The sequence below is a fragment of the Aspergillus aculeatus genome (assembly GCF_001890905.1).
Source record: "Aspergillus aculeatus ATCC 16872 unplaced genomic scaffold ASPACscaffold_1, whole genome shotgun sequence".
Taxonomy (NCBI): Eukaryota; Fungi; Ascomycota; class Eurotiomycetes; order Eurotiales; family Aspergillaceae; genus Aspergillus; species Aspergillus aculeatus.
The window spans coordinates 1,126,396-1,139,152 of NW_017962976.1; the positions used below are offsets into that span (position 1 = coordinate 1,126,396).

General features: G+C 54.0%; 5 protein-coding genes across 5 annotated transcripts in view; 2 read left to right on the plus strand and 3 right to left on the minus strand.

The window, feature by feature from the left end:
* Positions 1 to 639, plus strand: part of ASPACDRAFT_74221 (translationally-controlled tumor protein) — a 2,179-nt gene extending 1,540 nt beyond the window's left edge. Inside the window, exons 3-4 of the mRNA XM_020204152.1 lie at positions 139 to 298; positions 351 to 639. Of these exons, the coding sequence (XP_020060953.1) occupies positions 139 to 298; positions 351 to 435 (245 nt within the window). The 3' untranslated portion in view covers positions 436 to 639. The remainder of the gene's footprint in view (positions 1 to 138; positions 299 to 350) is intronic.
* Positions 640 to 840: 201 nt separating this feature from the next.
* Positions 841 to 4,907, minus strand: ASPACDRAFT_109366 (putative C6 transcription factor). Its single transcript, XM_020195379.1, has 7 exons — positions 4,442 to 4,907; positions 3,786 to 4,357; positions 3,695 to 3,734; positions 2,603 to 3,638; positions 2,224 to 2,546; positions 2,095 to 2,165; positions 841 to 2,046 (listed from the first exon to the last, which is right to left on the minus strand). Exons 1-7 carry the CDS (start codon positions 4,667 to 4,669, stop codon positions 903 to 905), a joined length of 3,414 nt encoding a protein of 1,137 aa, XP_020060954.1. The 5' UTR covers positions 4,670 to 4,907; the 3' UTR covers positions 841 to 902.
* A 420-nt stretch (positions 4,908 to 5,327) lies between these two features.
* Positions 5,328 to 6,210, minus strand: ASPACDRAFT_56079 (RNA-binding signal recognition particle subunit SEC65; the record flags this gene model as incomplete). The annotated part of the gene is made up of 2 exons (XM_020203087.1): positions 5,328 to 5,719; positions 5,796 to 6,210. The coding sequence occupies 2 exons, from the start codon at positions 6,208 to 6,210 to the stop codon at positions 5,328 to 5,330; spliced, it is 807 nt and encodes a 268-aa protein (XP_020060955.1).
* Positions 6,211 to 7,090: 880 nt separating this feature from the next.
* ASPACDRAFT_1861321 (aminotransferase, class III) lies at positions 7,091 to 9,106 on the plus strand. Its single transcript, XM_020197780.1, has 5 exons — positions 7,091 to 7,236; positions 7,308 to 7,613; positions 7,696 to 8,042; positions 8,138 to 8,590; positions 8,689 to 9,106. Exons 1-5 carry the CDS (start codon positions 7,224 to 7,226, stop codon positions 8,959 to 8,961), a joined length of 1,392 nt encoding a protein of 463 aa, XP_020060956.1. The 5' UTR covers positions 7,091 to 7,223; the 3' UTR covers positions 8,962 to 9,106.
* On the minus strand, positions 9,093 to 12,675 carry ysh1 (cleavage polyadenylation factor subunit YSH1). Its single transcript, XM_020195380.1, has 5 exons — positions 12,159 to 12,675; positions 11,998 to 12,095; positions 10,557 to 11,691; positions 9,847 to 10,504; positions 9,093 to 9,793 (listed from the first exon to the last, which is right to left on the minus strand). Exons 1-5 carry the CDS (start codon positions 12,309 to 12,311, stop codon positions 9,213 to 9,215), a joined length of 2,625 nt encoding a protein of 874 aa, XP_020060957.1. The 5' UTR covers positions 12,312 to 12,675; the 3' UTR covers positions 9,093 to 9,212.
* Between the last annotated feature and the right edge of the window lie 82 nt (positions 12,676 to 12,757).

A 12,757-nucleotide genomic window follows, 5' to 3' on the forward strand; every position in this document is an offset into this window, starting at 1 on the left:
CTCTCACACACACCACCCACCCACCCACCCACCACACACCACACACACACACACACACACACACACACACACACACACACACAAAACATGCACTCAAAATCCAATCGGAAACAGCTGGCTAACTCGCGTACCAAATAGGCTACATGAAGAAGGTCCTCACCAAGCTCCAGGAGACCGGTGCCAGCGAGGAGACCATCAACGAGTTCAAGAAGGGTGCTCCCGGTGCCGTCAAGAAGATCCTGGCCAACTACGACAACTACGATGTCCTCATGGGTCAGTCCATGGACGGTGATGCTATGTATGTTTCCTTACCTCGACAAGATACAAACAATTTGCTAATATAATTGCAGGCACGTCCTCATCGACTTCCGTGATGACGGTGTCACCCCCTACGCCACCCTCTGGAAGCACGGTCTCCGCGAGGTCAAGGTCTAAGGGAAAACTACAAGCCAGCCTTTTCAAATAAAAAGATTAATTATACCCCTCCTGAACGTCTCCCGCTCAAACCCTCAAATCCTTCCAACCTTGTTGTGCGAAGAATGTTGTCATGAATCAAGAAAAATCTTGGTCAAAACAGCAAACAACCGTTTGTTGCTTTTTAGACCGAAAGTCACGCCTCATGAATTCCATAACTTTTTTTCAAACGTTTCCCCTATCTCCATCTTTTATCGATCTTTCTAGATCCCCATTAAATGGGCCTTCTGGGTATACATAAGGTATAGATAGGAATTTGTCGACTAAAAGTAAAACTACACGCTCTACAAAGTCAAATACACATTTTACATTACCAACCGTGCACTGAATTCGTCATGTCGGTTGATGGACGGATTCCATATAGTACACCTAAACAAATGCGAGAGAGATCGGACCACTTCATTTCATTTCTACTATGTATGTATAATTCAATAACCCGCCCAAGTAGACCGATGCGAGGACATCTCTCCGCCAGCCCCAGCCCCAGCCCCAGCACCTGGACTACCCTCCATACCCAAATCCCCAAACTCCAACCCGGTGACCGGGTCGAGCTCCATGAGCTCGTCGGCGACGGGCAGGTGCTGCCCGAAGACGGCGTCCCACTGGTCCCAGTCGAAGTTTAGGTTCGGATCCACCATGGAGGGCGGGGTGGGGACCCCGGTCATGGCCTGCGCGGCGGGCGAGGCGGCAGCGGAGGCGGCGACATCGACGAGGAAGGCGGGCAGCGCAGGAGGGGGTGCCGAAGGCAGGGATTGCTGGTTGAAGGTGAAGCCTGGGATCGGGCCTGGCGGTAGTAGGGAGGGCATGTGCATGTTCGTGTTCGAGTTCTCGGAGGAGGACGTGGTCGAGGGACCACCTCCGGGTTGGGGCAGGGGTGACGAGGGGGACGGTTCGCCGTTTGGTTGATATTGTTGTTGGGCGATTGGGGAGGAGGGGGATGTGGAGGAGGGGCGGTGGTGGGGGTCAGGAGACATCATTTGGGGGCTGGCTGATTGCGAAGGGGATCTTCGCTGCCGCTGCCGCTGTTGGTGATGCTGCTGGGTGGGAGAAGGGAGTTGATAGCGAAGTGATGAGGTAGGGCGGAAATGATGAGATCGAGTCATGTTGTGCAGTAGCTTGGAGAAGTCCCTGGGCTGTCGCCGGGAGGCAGCATCTGCTTCAATGGCAGATGTATGGTCATCAACGTTGGCCACGCCCGCTTGGATCTGCGCCTGTTCGGACCATAGTCGACTAGGATCGAGTCCAGCTCGCTGCCAGGCCTGCTGCCGCAGCCTACGGATCATGTCCCATGCCTCGCGACCACCGTCGTTCAAGGGTCGTTGAGTCGAGATGCCATCTTCACCCCCAACAACTCCACCATCGGGGCCCGTCATGGAGAAGATTTTGTCAATATAGGCCCGTGATTTGGGCGCCTCAGCGCTGTAGGGCCGTTCGTAGAGATCAATGAGCATGATCATGGTGGCGTGCATTGGCTGGTGATTGCCGGGCCAGCTCCATTGGAACGGCTGAAAATCAGGGTCGGTTGCGAGAGAAACAAACTTCTCCATGAAGCCATGACAATGGCGGAGAGCGCTACACCACGTCAGTAACTACCAGAAGTATCGATCAAGCGGGACGCACCTTTGTCTCGCAGCTGGCCAGATCCGGCTCTTTGCGTTCTTCAGAAAAGGTTGATAGGCGACACAGAATGCCTAGCATTCATTAGCATAGATTTCTTGTGCTACGGGAGACTAAAGTATGTTTACGTACCTTGTCAATGAAGAGTGAGAGGACAATTCTGGCCCACTTGTGGAAAGACACAAGGACTGGAGAATGGTACTGCTCAGGACAGCCGTTCGGCCCTTCTCCGGGGAGCTCAATATCGCTGCTGCGGTTTTCAGCAAGCGAGGAGGTAGACCAAGACCTAGTCGAGGGAACTGAAGAGACATCGGTCGAATCCGCTTCTGGTATACGGGAGACGATGGAGTTCAAGTTCTGCTGCAGCTCAACCAGAATCGACCTAAGCTCTTCCATATCCCGCCGTGTTAAGGGCCTAGTACCCAGCTGGATCTTCAAGATCCGTCGAACAGCACCTACAGAGCACAGATTAGACTTCCTATGCCGTTATCTCGCATTGAACGAAACTTACGAGCCATTGTATACTTCCCCCGAGCTGCCAGATAGTATACGTTGACCATCGAGGGACCGCCACAAATGGTTGGATCGTCTGGGTTGTCGGGGAGCCTTAGGCCGGTCATGACTAGTCGATCATACTTTTCAGCCTCTGGAGTACCAAGCAAGGTGTCTTTCACCTCGCTACTGTCGCGAACATCCCAGTAATTCTCATCACTGACCAACGGAGGCAATCCACTGGACATGGCAACCACACCGTCCATGTGGACGATATGCCACCATATGCGACGACGATATTCTGCTTCACAGGGACCAATACCGAACTTCGCAGGATCTCGATGCAAGCCCATGGTTTGAGCTACCCTCATGGCGAGACTGACAAACAGACTGCTCGTTAAAGGCTCTTCCTCTTTAGCGAGTATTGTCTGTACCAGAAGATATGCAGCCAGGCCTTGCAGAGAGGGACTTCGAGGGAACGAGATTTTGGTCAACCATCTAGTCACCTCATCATTGTATGCCTTGGAGAGCGTTGATCGGGATGACACATTGAATTCAGCCTTGATGGTTCGTAGTGAGATCGTGACAGATCCACCATACCAGATGGCATAAAGCAACGGGATGAACGACGGGTCTGGGCAAGGGTCGCCCGAATAGCTGCTGGAGTCATACCAGTCCCAGAATGAGTAGTAGAGTTTGTGTATGGTCGGTGGGTGGATCACTGGAGTGATTGCATGGACTCCAGACATGAAGCCTTTGTACAGGATGTGGCTTTGTCGCTTTGTCGGCATATTCTCCAACATTTCAGGCTCAACCACCTTGTCCTTGACCGAAGGCGATTCACCTGATGGAAACAGCACAGATTTCTGGAACCTTTCTCCCCGGGAGGCTTGATCGTTTGCAAGCTCACCAGACTCATCTGGCACTGGCTTCCATTGACGGCTAGGCGTCGCTTCCATAGGTTCCGTCGTAGTATCTTCAGCAGAAGTGTCCTGGGAGTTTCGCTCATTATGCGATCGGTTTTGGACCCTAAGTAGTTGATTGAGCTCGTTGATCTGCTTCCCGTCAGCAACAAATTACTGCAGCAGTAGTCGAAGACTTCAATGCGTACTTCATGAGAAATATAAGCCCAGTACGTAGTTCCCACATATCTGCATCATGATAAGCCACAGAGCCCTTCCCTCTCACACCAGGAAACCTACCTCGACCGACCTCCATCCTCCAAACTCAGATGACCCAAATTCAGACTCCCCACCGGATCGACCAAGTCCGTAGCATGACCGGCAGGGATCGGGAACTCATCCCCACTCGAATCCGCCACGCGACGCGGGCTATCCGAGCGCGCTGTATCGGAAGCCTTCGTCGCAGACGCAGACGCAGACGCAGCCGCCGCCGTCGCGCCGGCCACGCGAGGTTCTCTCTTAGACGAATCCGAGCCCGCACTTTGCAGCAGCAACCGCTTCTCCGACGGATCCAATGCCTGACTATTGGTTTTACTGAGCCGCTCAATCATGGACGTGAGCTTATCCAACCGCGCCTCGATTCCTTGTGACCCGAGCCTCTGCTGCTCCGCCGAGCCGGACCGCTTCAAATGGCCGTAGATGGATTGAAGCTCATCCATGTCGTCGTCCAGCTGCTGCGATGACTCCCTCCGTCGCTTGATACCCTGGCCGTCCTTGGCTGGCGCATTGCGCGCCTCCGCGTCTTTCTGCGCGGAGACATCGTAGACACATTCGGTTTCGTTCTTTTGGCAGTTCCCGCATATTGGATGGACCTGAGGATTTTCACAAGGGAAGGTGAAAGTTAATTTCAGAACGCTCCGCGCGAAGGGGAGAGTTATTCCAGACAACAAACATACCTTGTCGCATTTCACCTTCCGTCTCCGACAGGTATGACAGCTGTAGCTGGCGCGGTTCCGCGTGATCTGACGACCTCCCGGTTTCCCGACGACCCGGGGCGCAGCGGAGGAGGAAGAGGAAGCAGAGGCAGGGGTGGCGTCATAGTTGCTATAGCGTCGCGGAGATTTGGGGCTGGGGTTGACCTGCCCTGGGTTGGAGGGGTCGCTGGGAGGTGAGCTGGTGTTCATGGTCCCTCGGTCGCAGTGGCGGGGTGCTGTGATCCATTGACGGCGCAGGAGGGGTGATTCATGGGGGAGCTGAGGCTGCTGCGCTTGGGCCAAGTCGCTTTAGTCCATGAGTGAGTAGCGCGATGAAGACTGAATCATGCAATGAATTTCGCGCAGTGGATGTGAAAATCGAGACAGGTGGATTTCTGAAAGAATAATTTCCAGTCAGCGGGGCCTCGATTGGGAGTGCCCGCGATTATTGATGGCATCCGGGGTAGGAAGAGCGTTATCGGCAATCGCCGTCACCTCGGCCAATAACAGCCGCCTCATACCCAAGCCAGCTACACTCCGTCACCAGCTTGGGAATTCATTCAAAAAAATAGGCCCCTGTTGGTCGAAATATAGATGCAAGAATGGGGAACATTTGATGCTGGCGTACTCTTGTAAAAAACAGGTCTCATATCTACATTGAGAAACTAGCAGAGTCCTCGCCACATGGCTGTTCTATCCTACGACACAAACCAAAAGGAAGGATGGCTCCAATATCAACTTGGTATCATGAGAACAGCAATGATGCTCTTTATATCTGGAAGCAACAAAACGCCTTTCGCCCATGCCCATGCAACCCAAAGCATATATACCACATGACACACCACAAGGGTGGAGTAGATCAGACACTCTAAGCCTTGCCCTTCTTCTTGTCCTTCTTCTTCTTTTCACTGCCGCTGGGAGCGGCAGGGCTGCCGCCACCCAAGCCACCCAGACCTCCTAAGCCGCCCATCATGTTTGCCAGATCCGCCATTCCGGGTATCTCAGGCATACCGGGCATGCCCTGCATGTTCTGCATCTCAGCCATGGCGTCCTTGAGCGGGTTATCGCTAACACCGCCACCGCTGTAGGCAGGGGAGTGGATGGGGAGAATCTTTCCGATCTTCCAGCCCCGGGGAGCGGGGGGAGCGCCGGGAAGTTTCTCGGGGACCGGAAGTCCTCTGATTCTCAACCGGTAGGGCGATTCTTCGGTAGTTGGGTGAGCTTTGAGGTACTGCGCCACAAGGATGTATAGATGGTGTTCTAGAGGAAGAAGTATTAGCGCCAATGCTCGTCGACTGGTGTCTGGCACATAGGGTGGTTTCGGGATTGAGCATACTGTTTTTGATTTGCGGGTTGACCAATTGGCCACTCTCGTCTTTCAGCATCACGCGCACACGACCAGGGTTGGCCCAGTCCTTGGGATGCAACTTCTCCGGCTCGAAGCCCACGGTCAACCCCATCATCTGCACTGCATCGACGATGTCTCGAGCCAATGGGTTCTCGACGGCCAGTTCAGCGCCGACCTTGCGGCCCTCGGCGCGAGACCGGGACTTATCGAAGTATATAGGGTACAAGCATTGATAATGTTTAGGGATCTCGCGCGTGGGCTCCGGGGGAGGCCTCGTGGGCATAGAGGACGTGGTGGGGATGCCAGCAGGAGAAATGATGGCGTCGTTGGCGAAGCTGGCGGAGGGCGCAACTTCCTCGGGGTCGGAGTCGTACACCTCCTCGACTCGAGCTGCTCGCGACATGATGAAAGGCTGTATGTGTTGCTCCGGTGATGTTGGATGTGGGTTGAATATCGGATCGAGTAGGAAAGAGGACGACGGGGGAGTTGGAGATGAGGGAGGGAGGGAGCTGTATTTGGGGTGGAGAGAGGTCCGTTTGGCTGGCTGGCCTTTCTGTGCGGAAGGGAAGTTTTAGTGGCCGGCCGGCCAACTGGTGCGGAGCGGGACACTCGCTCCACCGCCCGCCACAGCTACAACAGCTCGTGGTGAGTTAGCTGCGGCTTGAGAATGCTCCGAGTTCACCTCCGCTCATATACTGTACATTTTCATAGAAATTAGATTGACAAACCAGTATACTCTAAAACTGCTCCTATTGAAGCATTTATTCCCCTAAAGTAATAAATCTCGCCATTGTGTTTCTTACCCAACCGCACATTATCTGTATCATCAACGAGGTAAACGAGGTAGATCGGAGCACCCCAATGCTGCGAAGCTTCTTTAAGTTCCTGACTGATCAAGTAAAGCATCTATACTGCCATCTAGATATAGACTCACCATACTAAAGTCAGAGCTCAAACTAACCTCAACCATTGCCAGTACACCTCTACGACCTCTTTGCAAGCCCGCCTATATGCTATATAGTGCACGATATGGTCCATTGCCGATCATTGATCGCTTCTTATGGCCCTACTATAGAGTGAACACTAAAGCTCTCTTATACTTATCTCCAATTACTCAGATCTAGAAGTGTTATGACTTATCAAGTTATCACTGAGTCACTGTAAGTCAATCCCGGAGATCGGCCCCGTCGGCGGGGGCAGCCAACCAGATCCTCGGCTTCTCCAGACGCGATCGGCTTGCCGGATTCACCCCCGCTCTTCCCCCACACATGAGGTACAGCCAGAACAAAGGTGAATGTTCGCAACTCCTACACATAAATACGAGCGATGTCCCTGCCATCAAACATGAACACACATCTACTCTGGTTCGTATAACTCCTGCAGCGATTGATACACTAAAACAAAATTTGCTCAACCATGACGAAACCAGGTACAGCACACTTCCTGAACCTATACTCGCGCAACTATACCTCGCTACAAGCAATACTAACGCCATCCCAGAGCCATCCACTCGAAGCGCCGTTCTCCACCGAGACACCCAGCACATACCCAAGAAGGCCATCGGAGGAAAAGGCTGCTACATCTACCTCGAAGATGGGACCAAGTTCCTCGACTCGACCGGCGGTGCGGCCGTCGCGTGTCTCGGCCACGGCCACGAGGCAATCCAACAGGCGATCACAGAGCAAATGAACCAGCTGTCCTACTGCCACTCCGCCTTCTTCAGCACAGAAGCATCCGAGGAGCTCGGTCGGTTCCTGGCTGAATCGACCGGAGGTCAGCTATCGAAAGCGTTTATCGTGAGCTCCGGTATGAGGCCCCCCCTTCCCTTTTCTGCCCCAGTCTCCCACCTTACAGCAAACATGAGATGCTAAGCCTCAGCACCACCCAGGCTCCGAAGCAATCGAAGCAGCCCTCAAGCTCGCGCGCCAGTACTTCCTCGAGCTTCCCACCCCGCAGCCCCAACGCACACGCTTCATCGCCCGCAAACCCTCCTACCACGGCGTGACGCTGGGCGCTCTCTCCGTCGGGGGCCACACCACCCGCCGACAGCCCTTCGAGCCCCTCCTATCGACCAACACCTCCCACGTCTCGCCATGCTACCCCTACCGCGGCAAGAACGCCAACGAGTCCGATGCCGACTACGTCGCCCGGCTCGCCGCAGAACTAGACGCCGAGTTCGAGCGCGTCGGACCCGAGAACGTCTGCGCATTCGTCATGGAGACCGTCGTCGGAGCTGTACGTGTTTCCACCCACCTACCCATCCCAAACCCACAACCTGCCCCCCATCCCCCCTCGCAGACAACCTCTAACTCCCACCCCAAAAAATTTAGAGCCTGGCTGCCCTCCCCCCCCTTCCCACCTACCTCCCCGCCATCCAACGCATCGTCCACAAACACGGCGCCCTCCTCATCCTCGACGAAGTGATGAGCGGCATGGGCCGCTGCGGCACGCTGCACGCCTGGGAGCCCGAGGGCGTGGTCCCGGACCTCCAAGCCATCGGCAAGGGGCTAGGCGGCGGCTACGCGCCGGTCTCGGGACTCCTCATCCACGAGAAGATCGTGCGGGTGCTTGACGCTGGCACGGGGGTGTTTCGGCACGGTCAGACCTACCAGGGCCATCCGGTGGGGTGTGCGGCCGCGCTGGCGGTGCAGAAGGTCATCCAGCGGGATCACCTCCTCGAAAATGTGCGGCGGATGGGGACGTACCTCGGGGAGAAGTTAACGGAGCGGTTGGGGACGCATCCGCATGTTGGGGATATTAGGGGTAGGGGGTTGTTTTGGGGGGTGAGTATTCCTTTTCCCTTCATGTTGTGTTTTCAGTGTACATTGGACGAAAGCTTGGATGACCGATGGCTGACCCGGGTTCATGCGCGATGGTGTAGATTGAGTTTGTCAGGGATAAAGCGACAAAGGAGCCGTTTAGTCCGGAGGCGAAGGTGGCGGGACTGGTGCAGGAGATGGGGATGGATCCTCGGTTTGGCATCTCGTTGTATGCCGGCAATGGGACGGTGGATGGGGTGCGAGGGGATCATGTGTTGTTGGCGCCGCCGTATAACGTCACCCAGGAGGAGGTGGATTTGATTGTTCAGAAGACGGGCGAGGTGGTTGAGGCGGTTTTTGAGAGATTGGAGGTCGGAATGGTGGGAAAGGTATGAGTGAATATGTTATTTACAGTAGGTGCATTGGAAAGGGAGGGGGGTAAGTCCTAGGATGCTTTACAAGTGGTGCATTTTCACTATTGTATGCAAACCTAATTGGCTAGGCTACAATATCATGCATAAGCAAGAGTCACTTCCAATGGAAACTGTTTCTGAATCATCATTCTCGCTAAGACATATACGCCCAGGCACAGCTTGGCCCAGAACCAAACAAGGACTACAAGTACAGTACACAAAACTGCAAGGATCTATGCTTTGGCCTCGATGGCCGCAGCCTTGGACATCGAACTATCCTCCTTGCTATCTCCGTTGGCAATGGTGGCAGGCGCCGGTCCCTCTTGCCACATGCTTGCCACCGTTTCGACGGCCCGTTCAATGACCACCCGAATCCGGTCCCTCAGCACTGCGTTCGCACACTCCACCTCCAGAGTCTCCAGCCAGACCCGCGCAACGTGTTTGTCGACCTTAATCTCAAGTCCAGGAAAGGGGATACCCAGCGCCTCGAGACGAGCCAACTCGGCCGCTTCTAGCTCCTCCATTGTTTCGTCATCCTCATCTTCTTCCTCGTCCTCTTGCTTGATGGGTGTTTGGTCGCCAGCCTCGCTTTTGGTCTCAGGCTTGGCTGTGCCGTTTGTGAGCCGGTTAGGAGGGAGTCGTGGACGCTCGATGGCCACGATCTCAGACCCAAATTGCGCTTGTAGCATCATGAGCAGGCGTCGGAATCGCTCTTCCGGTCCTAGGTTAGAGTGGGGATTGGGCAATTCGTCAACAACATCGTATTGGTGATGGTGGTGGTGGTGGTGGTGGTGGTGGTTTTGCTTCGCGGATTCTGCAAGATGAGTTAGCAATATACATTGCAATCATGCCCAGATACCAACATACGTTTCACAGATGCAGGGCTGCTTTCCACCGTGAGAAGAACGGCCATCACGGCGTCCGCGACTCCATCGTTCATAATGTTACCCTCCCACTCGAGCTCAAGCTCACGGGTGCGAGGATGGTAGCGAAGTAGCACACAGCCCATGACAAGGTACGTTTGCGTGTCCTCCATAGGGATTTCCTCATCAGCAGCCTCTTCTTTGACCTGGCTCGCTTTCGTATCTAAAGTGTCGTCTCCGCTTTCCTTCTTGATCTCCTTTTGTGGAGCGCCCACCTCTTCAATAGCGCCGAAAGTCCCCTCAAGTGCCCACTTGATCAAGTCTATGCTTGCAGAGCTCAGTGTGAGATGCTGCTTGCATACGATGGTGGTTGTAGTGAGACCAGCGTACTCCCTGAGATCGTCAGGAGCCATCAACGACAAGTCAAAGCCGTTCTCTACGAGAACTCCAGTCATCAAGTGGCCGTCGTCCTCCTCGGTCGGAGGTGCCACTTGGGCCAATTTACCAACAACTTTTGCAATCTTGTCCTTCTTGAAAGGAATGCGGACCTCATCGCAGTTGGCCGGAGTGTACACCTTCACTTTGACGGTCTTCTCGGCGTTTAGGCTGAGCAATTTGGACTTGAGACGCATCATTTGATGTTTCTCGCCGTGGACCAGGATCTAAATAGGTCAATCAGTGTGGTGTCACAATCCTTCTCGGAGATATACATACCACAACAGGTGCGGAGATTTCCTCAATGAAGTTTCGGTTCTGAACACCGTCCACATGGGCTGCAAAACTGATCTCATCCACAGTACACCGTCGGGGAATCATGACCTTCTGCTCCTCGTCGCCGTTTCGTCTCACCATCCCTGACGCTGCTCTAGACATCACCGCAGGAATCTGTTCTGGCTCATTCAAGATTTGTTTGGCCATCGTGCCTTCCACACTGTAACCGGTCATGACGATGCCGTTGCGTTCGTTGGGGGCCCATCGCTCCAGCAGCTCTCGACTGGTTCCCGTCTGGAGCATACCCGGCGAAGCCAGCATGACACAGCCTCCTACATCATCAAAGCGTTCCAAGCTGCGCAGACTCCGGACGAACTTGAAATCCCAGGGTCCTACACTCAATGCGTTGTCCCCACGCGCCTCCGCCTCCGCCATACGCTGACGGTGGAGCCGCTTAATGTTATCGTTCATTGAATGTATATATGTCTGATACACGTTCATACATCTTCGGGCCGTATTTCCGATGTAGTAGATAGGGATCCTCTGCAGCTCGGGGTGTGTATCCCAATATTCATCCAAGATGAGTAGGATTTCTTGGGCGCGACCTAGAGCAAATACCGGCATCAAGACCCTGCCACCACGATTCAAAACACCGGTGACCGACTTCATCAAGGCGGCTTCACGCTCCAGACGGGGCGGGGTAGACGAGATACCGAAGGTGGATTCGGTGATGAGCACGTCGATCTTGATACCCTTGGGAACCTCCGCCGGGATCAAATGACGGTCTTCCTCTCGGGAATAATCGCCTGTGAAAAGAATGTTCAAGTCGGCAATGGAGACCAGGAACATGGCAGCGCCGAGGACATGACCGGCCGGGTAGGGAGTAAAGCGAATGCCGTTGACGGTGTGGGTGGTGTGGAAATCAATGAGTTCGATTTGATCAAGTGTGGTGTGGTGATCATGCTCGGTGTACAAAGTAGTGCGTTGGTCCGACGAGGACGACGTGTTGCTCACTCGCACATTATCCTGGATGAGCCATTTGTAAATAGCCTTGGTAGCATGTGTCATGAACACACGCCCCTTGAAATTCGTCTTGCTGAGTACATATGGTAATGCCGATGAATGGTCGACGTGAAAACTAGGAGGAGGAGGAGCATGTATCAGCGGACATTCCGGTGAGGCACTGCCACGATTGTGGCAGATAATATTGCTCGCGACGCATTATACAAGGACACGACATGGAAGATAACATCATATTTATTGAAGTCTCATGTACATGAGCGGGGATCGAATGAGGCGATAGCGGGAGCCATCGCCAGGAATACCCCGGGGGCGCATAGGTCTATACATGGTGTAGCACATAGGCGCTAACGAGCTCGTCGTACATGACGACGGACAGTGTGGCAGAAACGGCGAAACACAAAGGAGAGGCTATCCCACATACTGGCTGATCAGTAGAATATCTACCGTACTCAAGTCGAACTCGTCAAAGAAAGGAAGAGCCGAGAAGCCCTCCTTTCCAGGATGCATACCTGCATCGAACTGTTGAAGTTGGCAAGTCAGCATGGCACCAGAGCAAGACATAGGACTTTGCTTGCCACCCACCATGACAGTCTTTCCCTTGTACTGAATAATATGACAGGATCGTCCGACTTCATTGCCGCCTCCCAGACAGTGAAAGGCCAACTCGTCGGTGGGGTCGACCGGTTCATCATCGATAGCGGCGTTCAACGTCGCTGCCTTGCGTTTAGTGGCCATGATGCGCACCTCGGCCTGCTAGGCGATCGGATGAGGAAGGTTTCAGATTAGTGTAACTATGCGCAATGCGATTATCAATTGTTGCGTTGCTGACGTTGAGCAACAGTCTAGCTCTGATAGTTGGCTGGCTGGCTTGCCTTTGTTTAAATGGAGTCAGTCAGTCAATCAGTCAGCGCTGGAACCACAGGCCATGACAGGCGCCGAAAGAGGCGCTTGAAACAAGATCAGCAGTGGCCGGGTGAGGGTTAGAGAAAGTGACTTGTGATAATGATTTGCACAAGGTTCCAATGTCTCAAAGTCCCAGACTAACCCTGGCCCATTTCCCGATAAGAAAGGGTGTTATGGCGCGACAGGAGGATAGTTCAAGCTGGAAGGGAAAAAGACGCGGTCGGCGGCTTGGAACGGCCTGGCCGTGGTGACTAAGGAGTGACTAATGCATTAAGCGC

Coding starts and splice junctions, on each gene's coding strand:
- ASPACDRAFT_109366 (XM_020195379.1), bottom strand. CDS start 4,669: ATGAACACCAGCTCACCTCCCAGCGACCCCTCCAACCCAGGGCAGGTC. Junction 2,547..2,602: donor GGGGAAGTATACAATGGCTC/GTAAGTTTCGTT, acceptor TGTGCTCTGTAG/GTGCTGTTCGACGGATCTTG. Junction 2,166..2,223: donor TCTCACTCTTCATTGACAAG/GTACGTAAACAT, acceptor AATGAATGCTAG/GCATTCTGTGTCGCCTATCA.
- ASPACDRAFT_1861321 (XM_020197780.1), top strand. Junction 7,614..7,695: donor AGCGTTTATCGTGAGCTCCG/GTATGAGGCCCC, acceptor AGCACCACCCAG/GCTCCGAAGCAATCGAAGCA. Junction 8,591..8,688: donor GTAGGGGGTTGTTTTGGGGG/GTGAGTATTCCT, acceptor GCGATGGTGTAG/ATTGAGTTTGTCAGGGATAA.
- ysh1 (XM_020195380.1), bottom strand. CDS start 12,311: ATGGCCACTAAACGCAAGGCAGCGACGTTGAACGCCGCTATCGATGAT. Junction 12,096..12,158: donor ACAAGGGAAAGACTGTCATG/GTGGGTGGCAAG, acceptor CAACTTCAACAG/TTCGATGCAGGTATGCATCC. Junction 11,692..11,997: donor GATATTCTACTGATCAGCCA/GTATGTGGGATA, acceptor TCCTCCTCCTAG/TTTTCACGTCGACCATTCAT.